The 22830-nt window shown below is 41.5% G+C and overlaps 1 protein-coding gene across 5 annotated transcripts in view; it reads right to left on the reverse strand.

Annotated features, from left to right (window-relative positions):
- The window catches only part of ACACB (acetyl-CoA carboxylase beta), a 185407-nt gene that overhangs the window by 63650 nt on the left and 98927 nt on the right, over window positions 1-22830 (reverse strand). For all 5 annotated transcript variants that reach the window (XM_040351868.1, XM_040351864.1, XM_040351869.1 and 2 more), the window contains 10 exons: window positions 22503-22664; window positions 21913-22076; window positions 16515-16665; window positions 13627-13730; window positions 11461-11542; window positions 10144-10289; window positions 9417-9567; window positions 6670-6804; window positions 6361-6507; window positions 6043-6231 (listed from right to left, as the gene is read on the reverse strand). In XM_040351868.1, coding sequence (XP_040207802.1) covers window positions 6043-6231; window positions 6361-6507; window positions 6670-6804; window positions 9417-9567; window positions 10144-10289; window positions 11461-11542; window positions 13627-13730; window positions 16515-16665; window positions 21913-22076; window positions 22503-22664 — 1431 coding nt within the window. The remainder of the gene's footprint in view (window positions 1-6042; window positions 6232-6360; window positions 6508-6669; window positions 6805-9416; window positions 9568-10143; window positions 10290-11460; window positions 11543-13626; window positions 13731-16514; window positions 16666-21912; window positions 22077-22502; window positions 22665-22830) is intronic.

Raw genomic sequence — 22830 nt, forward strand, 5'->3', positions numbered from 1 at the left:
CATATACTGTTGGCTTATACTGCTGCCCACAGGAAGATTGGACACTATGGCAAATTCCATAGGCCGGCCCAGGATAAATACCCCCCCCCCCCCAATCTCTACCCAGCATGTGTCAACTTGTAGTTTGCAGTAACAAGATGGTGATCAAAAACACAGACGGGTGGGACCTGTGTCCCTTAATAGGATTATTGTGCTCACTATAAAATTCCTTTCTTGGAGTTTATTTTACCTGTCTATTGAGGTACCATTGAGTCATATAGTCATAGACTGTCGAGAGAATCAAAAGTTGTTCCAACAAGAATTGGGCAGAGGCATTCCCACAAAAATAGAACTGGGGACTGCTTGCAGCTCAAGAGCCATCTGAAGAACCAACACTGAATCTGACACCAGACAATACCCTCTGCCTGATAGAGGATGCGATCAGGGGGAGGATACAGAGAATCAAGATAACATGTTGATCAGAGGGGAAAGTCACCACACCATGGACCAAGCAAGAAGTTGATCAACCAGAACCCAACAAAACAGATGGAACAAACAAATTCCCATACTGGGAAGAAAACACCCTACAACTCAATGTAGTCATGAATAATGAGATCAAGCCCCTAGTAGAAACAGGTTAAAAAAAGAAACATGTGAAAAAGTCCTGACAAAAGGAAAACCAGCTGGTCTAACATAGAAGCCATAAGCCTCTACAAACCTGACCCCTTATATCAAGAAATGAGAACTTTATTTTTAGAGATGCAACCTGGATGGAACAGAGGATGAAGCTACACACACCCTCACCAGTATGCCAGAGGCACCATCTGGGGCAAGCCTTAAGAGAGATCACGCTAAGAAAACAATTGTGCCTACCCCTGACAGCCCAGATCCAGCAACTTCCAAGGACCCCTGTCAAAGTCTTTGTAGCCAAAACGGCGTCGGGTCTACAAGATAGCCCAAGCTGCTCCACACTGCGCTTTTTTACTACTAGATTGCAATCCATATATTTTTCTATATTCATTTATTTGAATATTTTACATTTTCTTAATAAATACCCATAACTGATTGGGATTTATACTATGTGGAGTCTCGCTCTTCTTTTTTGTTTTTTATCATCTACTCGTTGGTGAGTCTGGTCATTGGATTATTCAGCTTCCAAGAACTTCCTGCTCCCTGAAGTTGCTGTCCCCCTTGGCACCTACACCAACAGAAGGAGGAGACCATTGGAGGAGTCCTATCTGGAGTACCACTACCGGTGGATAAAAGCCTAGTTGACCCACAACTGCAAGGTGGTTTGGGTCCTCTTCTGCTGGTAAGAGTATTTTATTATTCTCATACGATCTAATGGTTGGAAGCATCCCTGGGTGACCATTCATGACTTCACACCGCTGCTGGCTTTCAAGACCTATCTGATTATATTCATTGTGTTTTGGTTGCTGCAACTGTATGGACAGTGCTCTATATATGGACTAACATATGTGTTTGCTGCTACAGCTTTTAGTTCGTTATCATTCACTGATAGCCATCCTTGCAGGGTGACTACTGTCTTAATCACTGCACAAGTGTGTTTACATCATTTATATTTTTTTACTTGTATTCCTTGTCTATTTGGTTATCACACAGTGTGTCTTTTTTGGACATACTTCTTGGATGTGTAATGACCACACTTCACATAGTATACTCCCTTTGCACATTTGGAGTATCATTTATTTGATTTTTCACTAATTACTATTCTGTGGATGTCAACATCTTCACCAGCGCCACACTTTATATTTCAAACTTCCAAGACAGGACAGGAATTTTATAAATACAGTGAAGAAAATGTGATTGAGTGCATCCAAGGGGGAAAGCGCTTGAAGGACCTTGTTGATGACTCTTCAAATCAGCTAAGAAAAGGGACCTATCTCCAGGTAGACAAGATCCCCCAAAATCATTAAGGCATTCCCTGTTCCTGTCAGAAGATACCTGAAATAGGAGACTAGTGTGTTCAACCCACAGACACATATCCAACATGATGCAGGGTCTGAGACTACCTCTCTTTAGACAGTAAAGACTGCTGGTCCTTCACAGTAGAGAAGGACACCTAGATGGTGTCCAATGATGTCTGAACCAGGACATCTGCCCAATGTGAGAAGTATCAGCCTGTTCTGGAAATCCAGAATGCCGCCCCTGATACTATAAATCTATAACAAAATTAAATCCCTGGAGATGGAAAGCCATCTGAGAAGAAGGCTGAGTGATCCTACCAGGAAAGGGGCAATCACATTAGTCTGCTCAGGAACTAGACCTATAACAGCAAAGAGACTGAGATAGACCATAAAGGTATGGGAGAGGGGAAAGTGCCATTGAGAGGAAGGTCCCTCAACACCTGATGTTTCATTAAAAGAGGAAAGAGAGATAATTCTCTGGCTAAAGAGAAAGGGCCTAAGGACAAACCTGCTGTGGACCCTTCTATGAATTATTAATACTGGCATAACTCTGCTTGGAAAAAGGGATCCTGTGATGTCTGTTGCGTTATGTAAATAAAGAACAAGATTATCACTATATTAAAGTGTGCTAGTGAAGATCATTATTTTCCTATGCTGGTTACCATTGTCTATAGGTCATTTCCATTGCTGAAATCTGAAAAAAGAAAGGCATAGACATAAAATCAGCCATTAAGCCCCTTGGGGAGATGTTGTCTGCTAGGGTCTACTCTCTTCTGAGTGCCCCACAATGGAGATGCCAGGAAAAGCCACTAGGCCAGGCACAGTAGTTAATGCTTTGAGAAGTATATGGTATGCAGGGGTGACACTGAGCATTTGGAGCCCTGTTAGGAATGAAAGTTAAAGCTGGTCCCAGTTGACCTGATAGTTTAGAGAGTCCATCTGGAGCGGAAGAGGGGTATCAGGTACCACTGATGACCTTGCCTGCCCCAAGAGAGGAGAAGGTCTATGCGAAAAGGGTGGTGGCCAAGATGAAGCAAGGTCACTGTAACGGCTCTGGTGAAACAGGTGTGAACCACAACTGCGGTTAGCAAGGATTTCAATGCACTTCCTTATGTGAGATTTCAGTATTGGTCCCCAGGCATCACTCCACACAAACAGGAGTTTGGGGTTCTCTACATTATCTCTCTCTCACATAAAGAAAGGAGTTGAGCTACTAAGGATGGGCGCATTACAACATGCGACCAGAGCTTAGCGTTTAAAATTATATGATTGGCTAGGAGATTCCAATGCACAGCTGTATGCAAGCGATTAACAGTTAAACATACAGTAGTGTATTAGGCCACTAAGGGTGCAGGTATGAAAATAGCTACAACCCTTAGCATAGAAAAGTTTAGAGCGAACATGTTCAGTAACTTAGGGCATGGCCTGTTAACAAGTAAGAACTTATGTCAAGCACGTAGTAAATAGGAGTTGTTAAGACAACTAATAGTTGCATATGAGAGGCATATATGGCTCAACTTATTGGCAGTATGTTCCTTTAAGAGCTTGTGCAGCAAACAGCCAAAACACAACAGACAGTCCCAAGTAGTATCTTAGTATGCAATAAGGCCCAAGTTAAGTACAATAATTGTTTAAGAGCAAATACATGTAGCAGGTCTTCCTGTAGAACTACAAGTGAAACAATGTCTACTTATCCATTTGCAGGGCTTCAGGCCAAGGGATCCTGTAGTGAACAGCAAGGCTGGGAATCCATAGTATAGAGCAGGCATCCAGGATGGCTTGGTCTACAGCTTGGGGATGGCTGGTACCTGTAGTCCTATGTAGCCTTATTAGTGGGATGCCTCCAGGTCCAGGAAAGGATGGTAGTCTAGCCGGCTACGGCTGACAATAATAGAACAAAGTTTCTTGGTAAAGTCAATGCCTTTATAGGCAAGAGAGAGGTGCAGTGCATTAGCACTGATTCGAAGCAGGTGTATGGAGAACAGCCGTACACCACGGCGCACTTCCGCATTCCAAGCTGGAACGCACGCGGCGCCGGGCGATGACGTCATCGCGTGAGCGCTGTATGCGTTACAGCATGGAACGCATACGGTGCTGAAAGCGCCTGTTACTACAGAGAATAGGCGGCGCAACAGCGCCTGTTATAGTCACGCTGACACAGGAGCTTAAAAAAGAGGCCCTGGATTGACAAGAATCCAAATGGGCACTGGAAGGCCTGTTAATCTGTGCAGTGGCACAGGGGAGTAGAGAATGAGTAAAGGAAGAGAGTGCCAGAGGCAAAGGATCAGCCTGAAAGCCTATATAGCTCAGTGGTAGAGGCATTCTCTTTGAGGTATTTAACTTATTATGCCGCTGCTTGACAGATTAGAGTCACAGCCAACACAGGACAGAGAGCAGAACCTGTATTAGAAAAATTTTAGAAAAAGGAAAGATTCCAGTTGCTGCTCAGTAGTATGCTTTAAGGCAAGTATGGTTGTTTTCCTGTTGAGGTAGGTCACTGACAGATCAACAGTGGGTACAAGCAACCATTTAAAAAATCCCTTTCAAAAAGGGAACAGTTCCAAAATATTCTCAAGTGGGATACAGGTCCCTTTCCAGTCTAAACAGCGAAAAACCTGGAATAGCATATGTAGTGGAAAGGTCTTGGCAACTGTAGTGGCACTGAAAGACCCAACTCTTGCAGGCTGATCCTTCAAATGCAAGGGTGTGTACTGCATAAATGAGAGTTGAAACAGTCTCTTGTAAGTCTTAAGCCTCGTACACACGATCAGTCCATCCGATTAAAATGGTCCGAAGGACCGTTGTCATCGGTTAACCGATGAAGCTGACTGATGGTTCGTCATGCCTACACACCATCAGTTAAAAAAACTATCGTGTCAGAACGCGGTGACGTAAAACACAACGACGTGCTGAAAAAACGAATTTCAATGCTTCCAAGCATGAGTCGACTTGATTCTGAGCATGCGCGGGTATTTAACCGATGCTTTTGCATACTAACGATCGATTAGGCGTCCATCGGTTAAATTTTAAAGCAAGTTCAATTTTTTTTGACCGAAGGTTAAATAATGGGGCCTACACACGATTGGTTTGGACTGATGAAAACGGTCATTCAGACCGTTGTCCTCTGGCGATCCTATCGTGTGTACGAGGCTTTAGATAACAGGAAGACACTGTGGTGCCTCATAAACAGACTCATCGGAAATAGACTGTGGGGACTCAGAGATGATCACTGTGACCAATGGCCCAGCCCTTTATAAGTCCGCTGGAATATTAGAAATGTACTCTTCAGAGAGCAAATGTAACAAGGGGAGAAACCAATAGGATAGACCCTACAACCATAGATTTGCCGGTTTCCAGATGTCAGAGTAAACATCCCCGGAACTGTTAATAGAGCGTACACGGGGGTCACATGCAGCAACAACTGTCTTCTCTGTGCCTAGATATACGGTAGACTTTTTGTGATTATGTGGTAGTGATGCAACTAGGCTCAAGGTATAACAGAAGGCCTCAGGTACTCTGAAACCCAGGCAGCATATGAGGGTTGGATTGCTAAAGGTGACCATAGGCAATAGGAACAGACGAGAGATCAAAGCTCCACAAGGCTCTTTTGCAAAGTGGGATAATAATTCCTCTATGCTAAATGGCGACACATAGAACATGCACCCTGCAACACTTCATGCAGGGGATGATGTCTGTGCTCAGTCCTTTTAACACTCTCTGTGGTAGGGAGAAAATCTTGGTTGAAGTCAATGGAAGAAAAACAACAAACAAAATGAAGCTAGCAAAACTTGGCTAGACTTTTCTCAGAACTGAAGAAAGGGCATCCGTCCTCCTAGGACACTAGCAAAAAACGGAGACATGCTGGGTAAAGAAGAAGTTATCAAGGGCTGGGTTACAGATTTTTTTGCCAGTGTCCAATTCTCCTGTAGGCAGTTGGATTTCAATCCAACAGTATATGATTCCCTGTGTCCCTCAAAGGATAAAAAAAAAAAAAAAATTAACAATGTATTTATAAATGCAGACCTGCATTCATTTGTTTTGTTTGTATAATATCTGCCTACAGTTTAGCTTTTTAAGATGCTGAACAGCATTTAACCCAAAAAGAACAATGAATATTAACATTTCCTACACATACCTGCTGGCTTGGAAACTGGCACAAGACTGAGGTGATGTTGCTGGCATACTGAGCCATAACTTTACGTATAGATTTCTCTACAGTTGGAGGAATCCTAGTAGATACACTGGTCATGATCTCCTGTATCTCCAGAAGAGGAAGGGAAGGATCCCGAAGGGTCTTCATTAGTTTGTGAACCCATTCTTTTACCTAGAATAAACAGTCACCAATGCAGTTAGGGTATTTTTCTTTGGTGCTAAACTAATGAGAATAATATAAAATGACAAATTTCTTACACATTCTAACAAATGTTGTGGCATTAACAAGGGTTTTACTCACCTTGTTTGTAAAATAAGGTTCAGGCAAGCAATATCCATTCATTATATTGATAAGATTTTCTAGTACATTGTGAAAGACTTGATGGAGCTTTTCTCCCAAGATTGGCAATGTGTGCTGAGGCAGGAGTTCTCCAGTACACAGTTCTGTCTATATGCCAGGAGAGAAAAACTACTTTAAGCATGCATAGAGAATGATACTAAAATAAATGAATGATTTTCTTTACCAAAAAAAAAAAAAAACCTTTTAGAAGAGCTTTCAGATGAGCAATACAGATTTACATACATGGATGTACATATATACACACGTTACCTGATGAACTTTGGATGGGTCATCTAAATCGATTCGAGCCACCACACAACCAGATTCCAGTACAGCTCCAGGCCTCTTCACATAGCGAATATGACCAGGCTCCAGCACCAGAAGTGTCATCACCATCTTCATTACCTACAACGTCATACAGATCATTGAAACTGTCACTTAGTACATAGGAATTCATTTTAAAACAAAGAAAAGAGGGTGCACCGAACCTTGCGCATTATATGGTATCTTTAATGATGTAAAAAAGAAGTATACTCACAAAACATATATGATAAAAGCATATCGAGGTCCATAGTAGATACAAAGCTACCAGGTCACCGAGACTGTTCCCAGCAAGTCAGGGGACCATCGAGATGGCTGATGCCTTTCGAGGGGAGATCTCCTCTTCCTCAGAGCAGAGCTTGGCTCTGAGGAAGAGGGGATCTCTCCTCGAAACACATAAAGTGCAAGGTTGGTGTACCCTTATTTCTTTGTTTTTCAGTGTTTACATTGGTAAATGAATACCTAACTTTACCAACTCTGTGCAACGTATTAAGAATAATAATGGTGAAAAGAAAAAATAAGAGCATTGCAATGATTATACTACAGATTGCAGGTGTGAGCAATTATGATGGCAACATAGTGATAAAAATAACAGATATTTATAAAAAGTGCATTATTCAAAATGTCAATGTGCAAAAAATATTGCAGAAATTTTCAGTATGTGAAAAAGTTCAAGTCCATCCATACACTTAAGGAAGGGTGTGACAAGTGGAAATAGTATTCAACTCCGTAAACTGCAAAATGTTCCATCCACAAGAAAAGAGAGTGGCCTCTTACCAGATCTGATGGATCCCTATTCTGGCACAAGCTTCCTTGAGCTCTGGAATAGGGATCCACCAGATCTGGTAAGAGGCCACTCTCTCTTCTTGAGGATGGAACATTTTGCCATTTTTCTTGACCACTGGTAGCCATGGAGTTGAATACTGTTTACACTTGTCACACCCTTCATGAAGTGTATGGATGGACTTGAACTTTTTCAATTTAACTATATTTTTTTCACACTGGAATTTTTTGTAATATTTTTAGCAAATTTACATTTTGAATAATGCCCTTTTATGAATACCTGTTATTTGTATCAATAAGTTGCCATCATAATTGTTTACACATACACTCTCACTCTAGGCATTCAATTTAGTTATTTTACTTTATTTTGTTTATCATCACATCAGTTCACCATTTTAAGGAACAGTGCACCATTAATAATTTCTATTACTTTATCCCTTCTAAGATTTGAGTGGCAGCAGTTCCATACCAGACTACCACAGAGATATATTTTACTTATACTACAGAATGTTAACATCTGACTGTAGATCAGAGCATTGTCTGGGTGACAAGCTAGAAATAAGAATAAGCCTGACTACAAAACTGAGTTCATCTTGTTTTAAACTTGTATATGGGTTGACAGAGCTGATCAACCTACCAGCTAGCTTGATTTTTGCCTACAATTAACTGTTTCGGCAAGCAGATTGCTTGCCTTCTCCTTTTGAAATCCTACATATTAAAAATGTTCTTATCAATAACCATTGAAACCACTGACTTACAGCAATCACTTACACCTTTGAACATTTTTTCTGAGTCAAACCTAATGCGTATGGCAATATTAACATTAGCCACAAATTCCTCTTGGGAACAGTCTAACCTCCCCACTGCCCCTATGTACCCGATTGTTAGGCTGACTTGGGCTGTTCCCAACAGAAACATGGTGCTAAACCTCGGGGACAGAAGTACATGGCTCAATTAATGTTACTTCTGTATAAACAAATAAGCGTTACACCAGCAGAGGCACCCTTAAAGATATTCATTCACAAACCTGGTCAGCCTATGCAAAACCTCACAGGTAAAACCGCAAATGCACTAGTTCCTAAGGAATATACAACTTGCAGCCATCCTAAGGGAAAAAATGTATTGCCTTAGATTAAAACATTACTACTCAGATAACTTCAACCCTGCTCTACTCTCTATTTTGACCACAGAGGCTCAAGATCCAAATCCCACAGCAGAAGACCTTACAGCCAGTACCCTTTCTGAGGACCACCCCACTAACTTTTCTACACTGTCACTCTATCCACTTTCTCTACTTTCATTCTACTTTTACAAGGATCCGTACTACATTACCCCCTAAAGATGCTAAATCACATGCCATGAAACCGCATACAGGCCACTCCAGGCCTTGGAAACCTCGCCACATAAACCTGCACACAACAGCTGTCATGATCCACCTAGGGACGGCAGCCAAGCCTTCCCCAGCTTAACAATTATTTTGATTATCTGCTTTAGCAAACTTCAGCAAGCTGGCCATAGATTACTTTTTCATGGTCAAAATAATTCCTCCATCCACCCAAGCGAGGTGGATGGAGGAATTCCCACTGTAGGACATTGCATTCTGACAACGAGACTCCTCGCTTTCAGAATAAACTGATCAGCGGCTACAGCCCATTGACTGCAGCCGCTGATCGACAACAGTTTTCCAACATTCCCAATCGCCTTCTGTTTAAAAGGAACAGCTACAAATGGATTGCAAATCTGCTGAACCAGCAGAATTTCAATCCATCTGTGGCCAGCTTTACCCCAATATGTGATCATACTCCTGCTCTCAATATATCAAACTTCCTGTCCATTTTCTGGACTGTAATTACTTAATAACTATACTTTAATAAAACCTATTGAAATAAGATACCAGATTTACCAGAAACTACCTCAATTTCTGCAAAGCAATCTCCTGCATTAACATGGGAGCCATCTTCCACTGTATACTGCAGTAATTTGCCAGTTGAAGGAGAACGCAATACTGTGGGATCTTTTTCCTTTTCAAAAACGCAGGTCTTGTTGCCTATTGTGACACGGTACCTGCAAAAAAATATTGGTTTCATGGTCTTATATATGCTAGACTAGAAATAGATGAGGAACAATTATACTGTTATGAATGACTGAGATTGGAAGGATAGAAGTACACGTGGCAAAGGCAAGGTTTTCTGTATAGTTATTAGACTTTCACTTAGTCAGGGTTTTGTTATTAGCTATATCTTTCTCATAGGCTACTACAGTAGGGTCCCCTGCAAGAGGGTCTTTCTGGCTTTTCTTTTATATTCAGAGCCATGTGCCACAGTTTACATTTTGGAGAAACACTGGTTTATGTGATATAGAAAAACATACAGAGATCAGGAGCACTGTGGGGTTCTGACATTTTATGTAGTTCACTGAAATGCTTCTGTTGAAGCCCCTGCAGACATATTAAATATTTACCAATTTAATGAATATGCAAGATGATTTAGGAGATTCATTCCAACAGAAGATGGCCAACCACAATAGAGGCAACCAAGCTCTACTTAATTATGATGATGACTTTGACAGCGTGTTTCGGAGATAAGTGAAAAAAATTCTACAAAGTCTTGAAAAAGAACAATAAGAAAGCCTCAAACTTACCGATCCACCTCTTCTTTCATATAGGTAGTATAACTATTTCCATCATAGGACAGTAGAAGTCCACCATCGCTCAACCGATGCACATCTATTTCTATGTGAGTGTTATTCATGATTATTACATAGGTAGTGAGAGACTGCCGGGCAACCTGCATTAAAACAAGCACTTTATGATTAGCAGAGAGAAGTTAAATAAAAAGAGCAATATGTGATATCTGGAAGACATTAACATAGCAGTGTTAAATTAAATATGACAGACTGACTGTCACAAAGCCAGACACAGTACTAATGATTTGTTAAAAAGGGGGCTTAGTCAGACATTGTACTGCAATAAAAGTACTGCTTAAAGCGGTGGTTCACCCTGCAGAACAACATTTTAGCATACAATTCGGCATAGTAGCGCGAGCTACAGTATGCCGGTCTTAATTTTTTTTATCGCCGTACTCACAGTGTAATCGTACATAGTAGATTCTGACTGCCCGCGGGGAATGGGCGTTCCTTTCAAGAGGGAGGGTGATTGACGGCCGGCTCTGGCACGTCACGCTCCCCGAAGACAGCCGGAGTAGGTCTCGGCTCTTCACGGCGCCTGTGCACAGACTATGCGCAGGCGCCGTGAAGAGCCAAGCCTATTTTGGCTATTTCCGGAGAAGCGTGACGCGCCAGAGCCGGCCGTCAATCACCTTCCGTCTGGATTGGAACGCCCATTCCCCGTGGGCAGTCGGAATCTACTATGTACGATTACACTGAGTACGGCGATAAAAAAATTAAGACCGGCATACTGTAGCTCGCGCTACAATGGCGAATTTTAGGCTAGAAGAAAAAAAAAAAAAAATTATTTTATAGGGTGAACCCCCGCTTTAAAGAGATCTCAACTGCTTTAACCTACTCCCAGGTTTGGGTCTCAGTGCATGCCTGTCTGTGAATTAAAACCAACACTGCTGCTCTCAAAGAATTCCAATCCAGGGGAACTTGTATAATTAATGTACTTTTTATTGTTACAATGTCCAAAGCAAGCCAACGCAAAAAAAAATCACGTAGGGGGTCTTGCAGGCATCCAGCCATTTTTGTTTGTGCCCAGGCAGCCCATGTGCTGCATACATAATTATAAATGGCTGTGTGCAGCTGTAACAAGGTATATGGTGGTACTAATATAAACATAAGTGTGGTAAATGTTCCTTTTCATATATGCCTGCATGCTATACTCATGTTTATGCAAGTACTTCCGCATACCTGGTGTGCAGCAGCACACAGCCATTCATGTCTATGGATGACTATATTTACAAAGCTCAAACACCCAACAAGCACCACTAACCATTTTACCTTCAGTGTGTATTTTACGGCTTCGGAGATCAGTTCAACATCAACAATATTCAAAAGTGTAGCTGCAGGAAGGACTTGGCCTCTAAAAAACAAAAACATATTTTCCTTTAAATATCAGTGCTTCATGTAGCTACTACCATTAGTTGATATAAAATGCACTGCACTTTTCAGAGAAAACAAGAACATAGATACAGTATCACTTCCATCTCCAGATTATGACATTCAATATATCATTAACATAAATACATATTTTTATAGGACAATGGAGACATGGGATAAAAAGGATAAACTTCATATAGGTTAATTCAGGGCTGAACAAATTTGCTTTGAATCTAGGAGACACCTAAAAAAGTTAGGAGCCGTTTTTTTTTTTTTTTTAAACCACTTGCTTAGTGGCCACTTTTACCCCCTTCCTGCCCCTGCCAATTTTCAGCACTGTCACACTTTGAATGAGAAATGCATGGTCATGCAACACTGTACACAGATGTCATTTTAATCACTTATTTTTTTCACACAAATAGAGCTTTCTTTTGGTGGGATTTCATCGCAAATGGGTTTTTTATTTTTTTTTTGCTAAACAAACAAAAAAAAGGCCCACATTTTTTAACAAAAAAAAAAATCTATTAATTTCTGTAATAAAATTTTGCAAATAAGTAATTTTTCTTCTTCACTGATGTGCGGTGATGAGGCTGCACTGATGGGCACTAATGACATGGGCACTATTGAGGCTACACTGATGAGGCGGAATTGATGGGCACTGATATGCTGCACTTATAAGGCGGCAATGATAGGTAGCACTGATGGTCACTGACTGGCACTGATGGGGTTGCAACGATGATCAGTGCTCTGATTATCAGTGTAAATGTCCCCTGTCACAGGATAGCTGGTTATCGGCATTCCTTTACTCATGCTGTGACAGCGATGAGGAAAGGAAATGCCAATAACTGGCATTTGTTTACATGTGATCAGCTGTTATTGTCCATTTACCTCAACCTGTGATCAGCTGTGTCTGAAAAACACAGCAATCACAGAAAGCGCCTGATACATGATAACAGCACTATAGCTGTCTTTTGGCTATATTGCGATTGGCAAGTGAGAGGCAGATGCGGATGGCTGACGAAAGCCCAGGTGCCAGGACGCAATTTCTAGTCGCCATGGCGCCTGATATTTGTCGAGCCATTGTTTAATTGCTTAAATACAGTAGGCTTCTTTGTTCCTGTGTACTGCAGTTTTAGCAACCCTGTCCAGTTCACCTCTGTGAACTATAGAACGCCTCCCACTTTGTTACAGAGATAAGGAGATGGGGTGGCATTACAAAGTCCTAACACTTCTTGTCCTAGGTTAACACCACTGCTCCCCCAAAGTAACAGTACAGTGAATGAACATTATAATGCGAATATCCCTGCGCCACAGTTTAGTAATATTGTGGTTAGTGATTAGGTTGCTGCTAGGTATAAAAGGTGTGTGTTCCTTTTGAAATTAAAACATGGAATCCCTGCACAGACTATATTCAATGCAGTGAATGTGACAAAAATCAAACAATAAATTAATTAATACAAAAAATATTGCAACATTGTAAAATGAAAATCAAAGTGCTGTGTGAATTCTCTGGTCCACAATAGTCTCTTAATAAAGTGCTTTCTATGCAGTAAAATGACAAGGCGATGAAGTTGCCGTGCTCCCCTTCCTCTCGTGGCCGCACTCGCCAAGTTTCCATGGAAATATTGCTTTTAGTAAAAAACTTAAGGGGTCCTTTATGGCTATATGGATAGTTCAACTCTTCCTCCCGTTTCCACCAATTACACATTATCATGGAAGGAGAAGAACACATTCACAGCGTGATAGCGTATGGATAAAAAAGCTGTTATTTAAATAAAAAGGTTTACACTCACATTGTACATTCTTGTAACAAAGCATGTAAAATTACCGCAGTTTGCGTTACAAACATAGGAAATTACATCACCGGAAGTCTCCATCACCAGGCAGTTTATTGATTTTTATTTCACAATGTTGCAAATTTTTTTGTATGAATTCCTTTATTGTTGACTTATTATTACATTTATGTTACCTTTACTGCATTGAATATAGTCTGCGCAGGAATTTTATGTTTGAATTCGTAAATGAACACGGTCACTCTAAGAGCAGTTTAAGCAGGCAATACAGTACCTTTCTAAAGAGTGAAGAAACTCATTCATACATGTTTGAAATAAGGCATCAGCAACATTGAGAGCCCCACAGACCACACCAAGCATTGTATCTGGTTTCTCAGCCTTAGAAAAAAATAAAATAAAAAGTTAAAAAACAATAGGGTACATAAAACCAAGTCAAAGTAAATTATTGCCTATATACATCTGAGAACATATTGTCATTCATATCAAAGTCAGACCAACTTATTGGATTTCGTAGATCCACAGGGGAAGATAAAATAGAATGCAGATGACACCCTATTGTTTTTAGGAGATACTTCATCATCATTAACCACGGTTATGTCCCTCATTACCACCTATGGCTCCTATTCAGGATTCACTATTAACTGGGACAAGTCGGTCCTGTTACCGGTAGACCCTGTTCCAACTACACTCCCTTCAACAGCATCTCAAATTGCAGTGGTCTTGTAAAAATGGTGTGGATGCCACAATTGCTTTACCTTCTCCATATTTGCCCTGTTTGGCTTGCGCATCGTCTCTTTCATACAATTGATTCCCTTTTCAGGGTACTTATTTGGAGGTACAGGCACCCTAGACTTTGGCTCTCCACTCTGACATTATCTAAGGATGGGGAGGTCTAGCGATGCCTAATGCTAGATTGTATTTTCTAGCATCCCAAATGCAACACTGGCATGGTTGGAATAACTTAAAGTTGCAAAATCCCATTCAGAATGCTGTCTCAGTTCTTGGAAATTCCACCTGTCTAATTGATAGTGGCACAATACCTTTACAATAAATGTACTATCCGTATGTTCAACTTAATACATAAAATATGGGAAACTACAAAGTCACACATACACAGTATATGCCAATCTGGAATAATCCAGGGTTACCGGAACTGAGTAAACTAGAAGGTTTCGAAAAAGGCTGGCGTTAGATTCCTTTACCAGTTATATGACAAAGATATATTATTACCCTTTAATAGGTTGACAGAAGGTTATTAGCTGCCCAACAAATATTTTTTTAAATGCCTTCAATTACTACAGGCTTTACAGAGCTAAGCATCCACCTATCAGTTCAAATATAATTCCTCTGTGGCTTGAACTATGGCAATCTCTACTTCTGACACCAAGCGAGGACTCATAAGAGACATATTTTACTATTCAAACAGTTGTTAGCGCCCCCATACAGGTAAGTAGCCTTTGGTCATGGCAACAGGATGTTGATCCTTTGAGTGGACCCAGGCACTGGAACACTTGACAAAGGTCTCTTTATCCACTTCATAACACCCGACAGCGCTGTTTATTATTCATAGGAGTACATTACAGCCCTTTGAAGCTATATGCTTGGGGGGAAAGCAACATCTCCACAGTGCCCTAGATGTACTATGGTCTCAGGATCCCTCCTACACATGTTATGGCCCTGTCCCAAGCTTCGTCGTTACTGGGGATCTACGTTTTAGATCCTTAATTCCATTTGTTCAACGCAGCAGGTTCTGGTGGATCCAAAAATTGCCATTCTGGGAATAATACCTGAGAATATTCTCCAGGTTGACGTGCATTAATTGTGGATACGTTCCCTATATAAAGCCCGTAAACTAATTTTACAAAGATGGATTTCACCTTCACCACTGACATATAGTCAGTGGCATCATATAATTAACTTTACTCTACAAAGCGAAGAGTTAGACCTCTTCCATACGAGGCAGATCCGCTCAGCAGAGTCCACAAGTTTAGAAGGAGATCACTCAGTTTATCTCCGCTGAGCCGACAGATGACAGATCCATCTCTGCTCAATGAGCGGGGAGGGGCCTGTCGGAGCCCTGCTGATTCCTATGGAGAGATCGGATGAAAACGGACAGCATGTCTGTTTTAATCAGATCCGCCAAGATGGATGGCGAACGCATCGCCATACGTCTGATTTTAGCAGATCGGATGGCAGATGGGTGTCAGCAAACACATCTCCACTGCCATCCGTCCCCCCATAGGAGTCAATAAATGGCCCGCTCAGATCCCCCTGAAAAACGGACAAGCCGATCCGAGCGGGCTTGCCGTGTGAAAGGGGCCTTAGATCCCTTTCACACTGGAGGCATTTTTCAGGCGCTAAAGGGCTAAAATGGCACCTTGAAAAATGCCTCCCCTGCAGCCCCAGTGTGAAAGCCAGAGTGCTTTCACACTAGAGCAGTGTGCTTGAAGGATTTTAGAGAAAATCCTGCAAGCAGCATCTTTGGAGCAGTGTATACACCGCTCCTCCACCGCCCCTGCCCATTGAAATGGCTGAAAAACACCACTAAAATGATGATAAAGCGCCAATAAAACTAGCAGCGATTTACAACAAACGCAGCTGCGCTGTGAGTGTGAAAGGGCTCTAAGAAATGTACTAAAAATTGGTCCCTGTGGCTGGACTCTAGTGAATCAACACACTCCTCTATATCTCAGGGACTGGATGCCGTGAGATAGAAGCTTACTTGCCTTCTTGCACAAAACAGTGTTGTAGTAACAAATAATCTAAAATGATAATCTATGTGGAACTTTCGCCTCAGTCTGCATGGTGATGTACATTGTGAGAGTCTGGAATCTGATGATTTATGTCTGTGGTTGCACGATTGGAGAGCTTTATATTTTCCCGTAATGGGTTCATTTTTCTTTTATGGTTTTATTTAAATTCAAATGATGTGATATGGGCACATTCTAAATGACAAAATTGTATGTAGTGATAGATGTTTTTTTTTTTTCCACAGTTGACCTGATTTATAAATAAATAATAAAGTCAGACCAACTTGGTAGTCCAAAAGATCCATGGATAGTTAGCCAGCCCCATAGAAACCTAAAATCACCACAGCCACTACAGAGGACATATTTGCTAATAATTTTGCTCATATCAATAACAGGGATGCCTGGACTTTACCCGAACTTTTTCAGCAATCAGATGATCCAGCCACCCGGTATCAATTTCATTATTTTGAAAGCTCTCAGTCTCCAACAACTTGATGAGGTATTCCACGGTTGTCCTGAAATCTCCTCTTATAGACAGCTCTTTAAGAGCTACAACCATGTTCCTGGAAAATACAGAAAATATGTAACATTTCAACTACATGGAGGTATGCCACAGAACTTCCACTAGATACCTAGATATCTAGAGTACACACAAACTATTTGGGTCTTTTAAAAAATGTAAACAATCAAGTTTGAAATAATGATTGTATTCCAAATAACAAATGTGTGTTGATTTATTGCATACATTTTCAGAATTCTGGCATAAATTGGATATTTAGGGTTCAGGAGGCTTAAAGTGGAACTTGAACTTAAAAAAAATACAAACAGATGGGATTTTTAATGTCACTTATCCGCTTGTCCACTTGTACAACTCAGCTCACGGTAGATTTTTACCAATGCCAAGATGACTGAACTTCTGTGCATGCATGGGAGTGATGTCATCTCAGCCTGGTCAATGGAAAGGGCCTGCAATCGATACTTAGACCCTGCCAGGCTGAAAATGTCATCAGCTGGCGGGAAGCTCAGGGACATTGTAAGCGCTGGAGAGAAGGTGAGTATAGCTCTGCTCTAATTTCAGCCAACAATTGCATACTTTGACTGCATTTGTGTAAAAACAGGATTTCTATATTCACTATCAAATCTATTTCTTGGGGTCCTTTGAGGGACATGGGAAGTGTTAAATGGTCTACTACAGGAGAATTGAACGCTGACAAAATAAACAAAATTTAAGGCCAGCACAGGATAAACACTCCTACTACCAGCATGATTCAGTTTTGTAGCAAATCAGTACTGGGGCCAAAGTAAAAAACAGAGGGGCGGGACCTGGTCCCACAGTGAAGTCTGAGGACTGACTGCTGCTCGAAGAGCTACCTGAAGAACCCTACTCCTTTAACCTACTGAGTGACACACAAGCTGTCATTAGAAAAGGTCTGAACACCTACCTGGAATAACTTGTGAGAAAATGTGTGAACATACAGATAATAGACCAGATGGTAGCCTTGCAAATATGAGACACAGAATCCTAGTGCCAGATAGCCAAAGAAGAACTTACAGATCTAGTAAAGTGTGGCTTGATGGGAAAGGATGGAACATGATCCTCGAGACCATGGGCTTGAATATTGGTCTGTCTGAACCACCTAGAGATAAAGGAGTGAAAAAGACAATGCATCCTTACAGGGACCATCCAGGATGACAAATAGAGAACAAGCCTTTCTAAAGGAAGCAGTAGCCAACAGACTCTCCCAGTCCAAACAGTAGAGTTAAATTGTCCTCTGGTGGACTGAAGCTGAAAAGAGGGACAGAAGAATGATGTCCTGATTGAGGTGAAAAAACTAAAAAAACTTGTCCTTGTGCAAAGACCAAAAACATCACTAGTGTGGTTGAGAATAGAAAAGGGAATGTCTCTAATGGGTTCAAAGATGGTTTTTGAAGTACTGAGAGAACTAAATAATTCAAATCCCACAAAGTCACAGAAATAGAAACAGGGGGAGAAAATTGGTAAACATCATAGGCAACCATCTTGGTCAAGACATGAGAAGTTAATTGGAAATATGGTCCAAGATGTGTAGATTCACCCAAAAATAAGGCACCTAATCCCAATTAGATAGATAAAGTTTTTTCCAATGGGAAAGGGAAGTTAATGGTCCCGGCTGTGGGAAAGAGGATTAATCCCACAGAGACTCTCTTAGGATACATGCCCCTAGACTCACACATTCCACATACAATGGTAGACCTTACAGAAGACATCTTCCTAGCTTTAAGCATCATGGGAAAAATGTAATCAAAGATGACGTGCCATGCTGTTAAAGACTCTTAGCATGAAACAGGATGGCAAATCAGACCTTGAGAAAGAAGATCCACATGACCCGGAAGAGCCCACAAAGCATCTTCCAGGAGTCTTATCAGGTTGGATTACGCATCTACCTGTGCCATTCTAGACCAATGAGGATCACTGAAATAACCTCTATCTTGATCTTGTGAAGATGATAAGGAAGAAGTTTAAAGGGAAAAAGGCATAGATCAGGGTCTACTGATCCCACGAGCCATTAAAGTATCCACTGTTTCCACTAGAATATCCCTGTATCTTGAAACAAATCTGTCAAGCTTGTTGTTGAATCTGGAGGCCAAGAAGTCCACACCTACCATCCCCCACTTATGACACAGGTCTTGGATTACCTCTGGGTGTAGGGACTACTCCCTGGGTCCAAGAGTTGACAACTGAGGAAGTATGCCTGACAATTTTCTATGCCTGGTATGTAATACCAGAAAAGGCTAAAACGTGAAGTTCTGCTCAGGACAGGATCCACTCTACCTTTCACCGTGATAAAACTTTTATTTCCTCCCTGATGATTGATGTACTGTATGCCCCAATCATGGCATTGTAAGACTGGATCCAGGTTGGATGACCCTAATGGAACAGGCAAACACCCGAAGCTCCGAAATGTTTATCGCTAGACGAGTTTCCTCTGCTTCCAGGTTTTACTTTTAAAATATTTATTGTCAATTGTTTCAAATGGACAAATGAACTGCCATCAGCGGGACAAATAAAGAAAACATATACAAAACATAAGGTATTGAAACCCACAATGTCAATTCCAAAACAGTAAAGTTATCAACCCGCTAAATAAAGGCCAGAACCTCATCACCCCATTCAACTAGCTGAGGGTGACAGACCCAATGAAAACTGCCCCAAAATCAGGGAGCTAAAGATGTGGGGTGCCAATATAAAACACTTGAATAACCAAACATACATTAGAGAAAAAGTGTGAAAAAAAGTTAAAGAATGGAGGAAGAAAAGGCAAATAAATCCAGAGAGCCGTGTTAAATTAATGTACCAGGGAGATATGCATATATCTGGCCCACGATTCCCAGGTCCATTCAAATTGTTCAGTGTCCTGCAAGATGCCAAGAATATTTGCTTCCAGGTTTTATTACCAACGCTTAATTGAACAAGCTAAAAGTTAAAAACTGATTAGCTACCATGCACAGCTGCATCAGATTCTGAGAGCACCAGCTTTAGGGCTCTTTCACACGGAGCGGACCGTTTCTGGGTCCGCTCCGTGTGTCCGCCAAAGCTCAGCGGGGATCCCTGCTGAGTTGTCGGCGGATAGGGCGGTCCCCGCACACAGTGCAGGGACCGCCCTGTCTCTGCTCCGCTCTCCCCTATGGGGGACCGGATGCAGACGGTCCGTCTGTCCGTCTGCATCCGGTCCGTTCCGCCGAACGGAAGAAAAATAGGGTTTCTTCCGTTCGGAAAAGCGGAACCCGACTGACGCGGACGCTAGCGGATGCTCCATCCGCTAACGGACGCGTCCCCATAGGGATTCATTATAAGTCCATTAACGGACTTGTAATGAATGGACAGACGGAGTGGACGTCTGAAAGGGGCCTTAGTAAATCTCCTCCAATGTGTTGTAAAGGTCTGAAATGAAACTGGGCAAATAGGACTGCCTCGAAGGAGACTACCATCAGACCCAGGATTCGCATGCAAAAGCAAAGTGTCCAGCAGGAGAGTTTACACGCTTCTCCCTGGGAAGTAAAACGCTTTGCTAAACTGTGTCTAGAACTAGATCCAGATACTCCAAGCAATGACTCTGTAATATCTGGACAGTCAAGGCTATATTATGTTCCAAAGCTTTTTCTAACTGTTTTCTGGTGGTCATCTATGTTTTACAAAATGGTAATACCCTGAGAGTGCAGCAGGACTAGTACTCTGGTAAACACCAACAGTGAAGGATATGCTGGTGCGCTGAAAATATGAACACATGTATTAATGCATTCTTATTGTCCACAAGGGACAGGCAGTCATCCTGATGAAGGGAGGCTATGACCGACCTGGTGGATTCCATACCAAACGAATGAATGAAATGAATAGCCTCAAATTAATACATTCAGTGCTTTGAGATCCAAGATGGGACAGATGTCCACCTTTGGTTTGGGAACTGAACAGACTGGAGTAAAACCCCAGGAAACATTCTCCCACAGGAACTGAGCCAATGACTCCCTGACCCAGAAGATCAGTTGGGCTACCTGGACATCGGCTGAAAGTGATGAACCAAGGAAAGGGCTCAGAGCAAGGGCACTCAGAAACCACCTCTCACACCAAGAATTTGAGATGCAAGCTGTCCAAGTGTCCATAAAGCCTAACTGATGGAAGGTGGGGGAGCACCTTCATTATAAAGAAGACCTCTGCAGCAAAAACATTGATGATTTGGTATAAAGACATGATAAACAGCGTGAAAGTGCATACGTTTAGTAAATACATCCTGGACAGAGCTAAGGAGGCAGCTAACCCATTAGACTTAGGGATGACTAAGAAGATGTTTTAGACTTTGGAGCAGAGAGCATGATTCCAGGCTGCAGACATTTGCCACATCAGTAGGCTAATGTCTAAGTTGTACTATATTAATAAGCAAAACATGTTAATGAACACCTTCATTTAATGAACATTATTCTGTGTGGTATCAAGTATAACTAAGTAGACACATTTTAAAAACATTTAAGTTAGGTACAGAATGTGTCTTTTTTTGCCATGTCCCAGGGAAGATTTTATTTTATTTCCTGTCTATAGGCCCGTACACACGATCCAATTTTATGGCCATAATTGTCTGATGGACGTGTTGTGTCAGATAATCCGACCGTGTGTATGCTCCGTCAGACAATTGTTGGCTGAATTAACAACAACATATGTTGACTGATCATGCTCACCAACTGCCTGGCAATAAATCTGTTTATGCAAATCTGTCCAACTAAAATCCAAAGTACAAACACGCATGCTCTGAACCAATGCTAAATATCAGACAACAATAGCAGAAGTGGCCCAAAGGGTGGCGGTACAGTGCTGAAAAAACACGTGGTTTGGTGAATGTTGGCTGAAATGTTGTGCCGTGTGTATGCAGAACAAGTTCACAGACAGCACCCTTCGGACCAAAATCCGATGGAAGTCCGATCGTGTGTACGAGGCTCTAGAAATCTCTCTCTCAGACAGTTGTCCCCAATGGAAGATTTTCAATGTATTCCTGTTACAGTGTGACAATTTTTAATTTCCCATCACTTCCTGTCCTGGTGACAGGCTGAACAGAGAGAGTAAATCTCTACAGCTGGAGCACTGATAGCAAAATAAAAATAAATTAAAAAACCTCACAGGGGTCTGAACACGTACAGAAAAAAAAAGGAATTAAATGTATGGTTATATAACAAATTTAACCAGAAGTATAAAAATGGCAAAGTAAAAAACGGTCATAAAACATTAAGCTTAGTTAGGAACATTATAGGATAACTAGGTAAAGAAGACAGATGTCACTACTAACGAGATAGCCTCTTCACGGTTTTCTCCCCAGGAGAAACAATGTCCAAACTGGGAATCAGCAAATTCATGCAAACCGCCAGCGGCCGCCACGCTGAAGTATCCCCAAACATTCTTACTACTTCGGAAATTGAGCTCCTGGACAGTTCCTGAGCTGGGTTTAAACCCCTGGTGGAGAAAGAATAGAAAAGTAAAACAACTGTGAGCAGTACCATTTGCAATGATTTTTTTTTTTAAAGGTAACCATTTGCAATGATTACCAACATTTGCCACAAAGCAGCTTCACACTGCCCTGATGCGGTCCAGTTGCACTTTGGGCAAAGTGCAGCTAACCAGTGGGTCTTGAGCGGGTTAGCTGCACTTTCCTATAAAATTCTATGATGTCTCATGGTTTTGTTGTGATTTCTGAAAACGCACCAAAGATGCAGCATGCAGAACTCTTGGTGCGTGTCTTGAAAGCATCAAAACCTTAGGACCTATAGAAGTCTATGGGAGAGTGCAGCTAACCCACACGAAAACTGCAAGTTAGTTACGCTTTGCAAAGGCGCAGTGGGGCAGCGTGACGCCACTCTAAGGTCATAAAAAAACTCTTACCTCATCAGGATTCTCACTTGTTATTCTTGCAGCAATGACATGACCTCTTGGGTTTGGTGCGTTTGTGGGATTCTCAAAGCATATTGGTGAATCTCCCCACGGTGACTCCCCATACAGCACTCTAATGTCTTTTATTCTGTACAGTGAAATTCCCATGGATATCTACAGTAATTAGGGAAACAAAACAAAACGTATACACTACAAATATGCTACGATTTATAAGTATAGGATTTGCAAAATAAATTTTCAAACAGCAACATAAGCAAAACCAAAATTAATAATCCAGAATATAATATGGATAGAAGACACACATGCATCTAACTAAATA

This window comes from Rana temporaria, chromosome 1 (assembly GCF_905171775.1).
Source record: "Rana temporaria chromosome 1, aRanTem1.1, whole genome shotgun sequence".
NCBI classification, from domain to species: domain Eukaryota; kingdom Metazoa; phylum Chordata; class Amphibia; order Anura; family Ranidae; genus Rana; species Rana temporaria.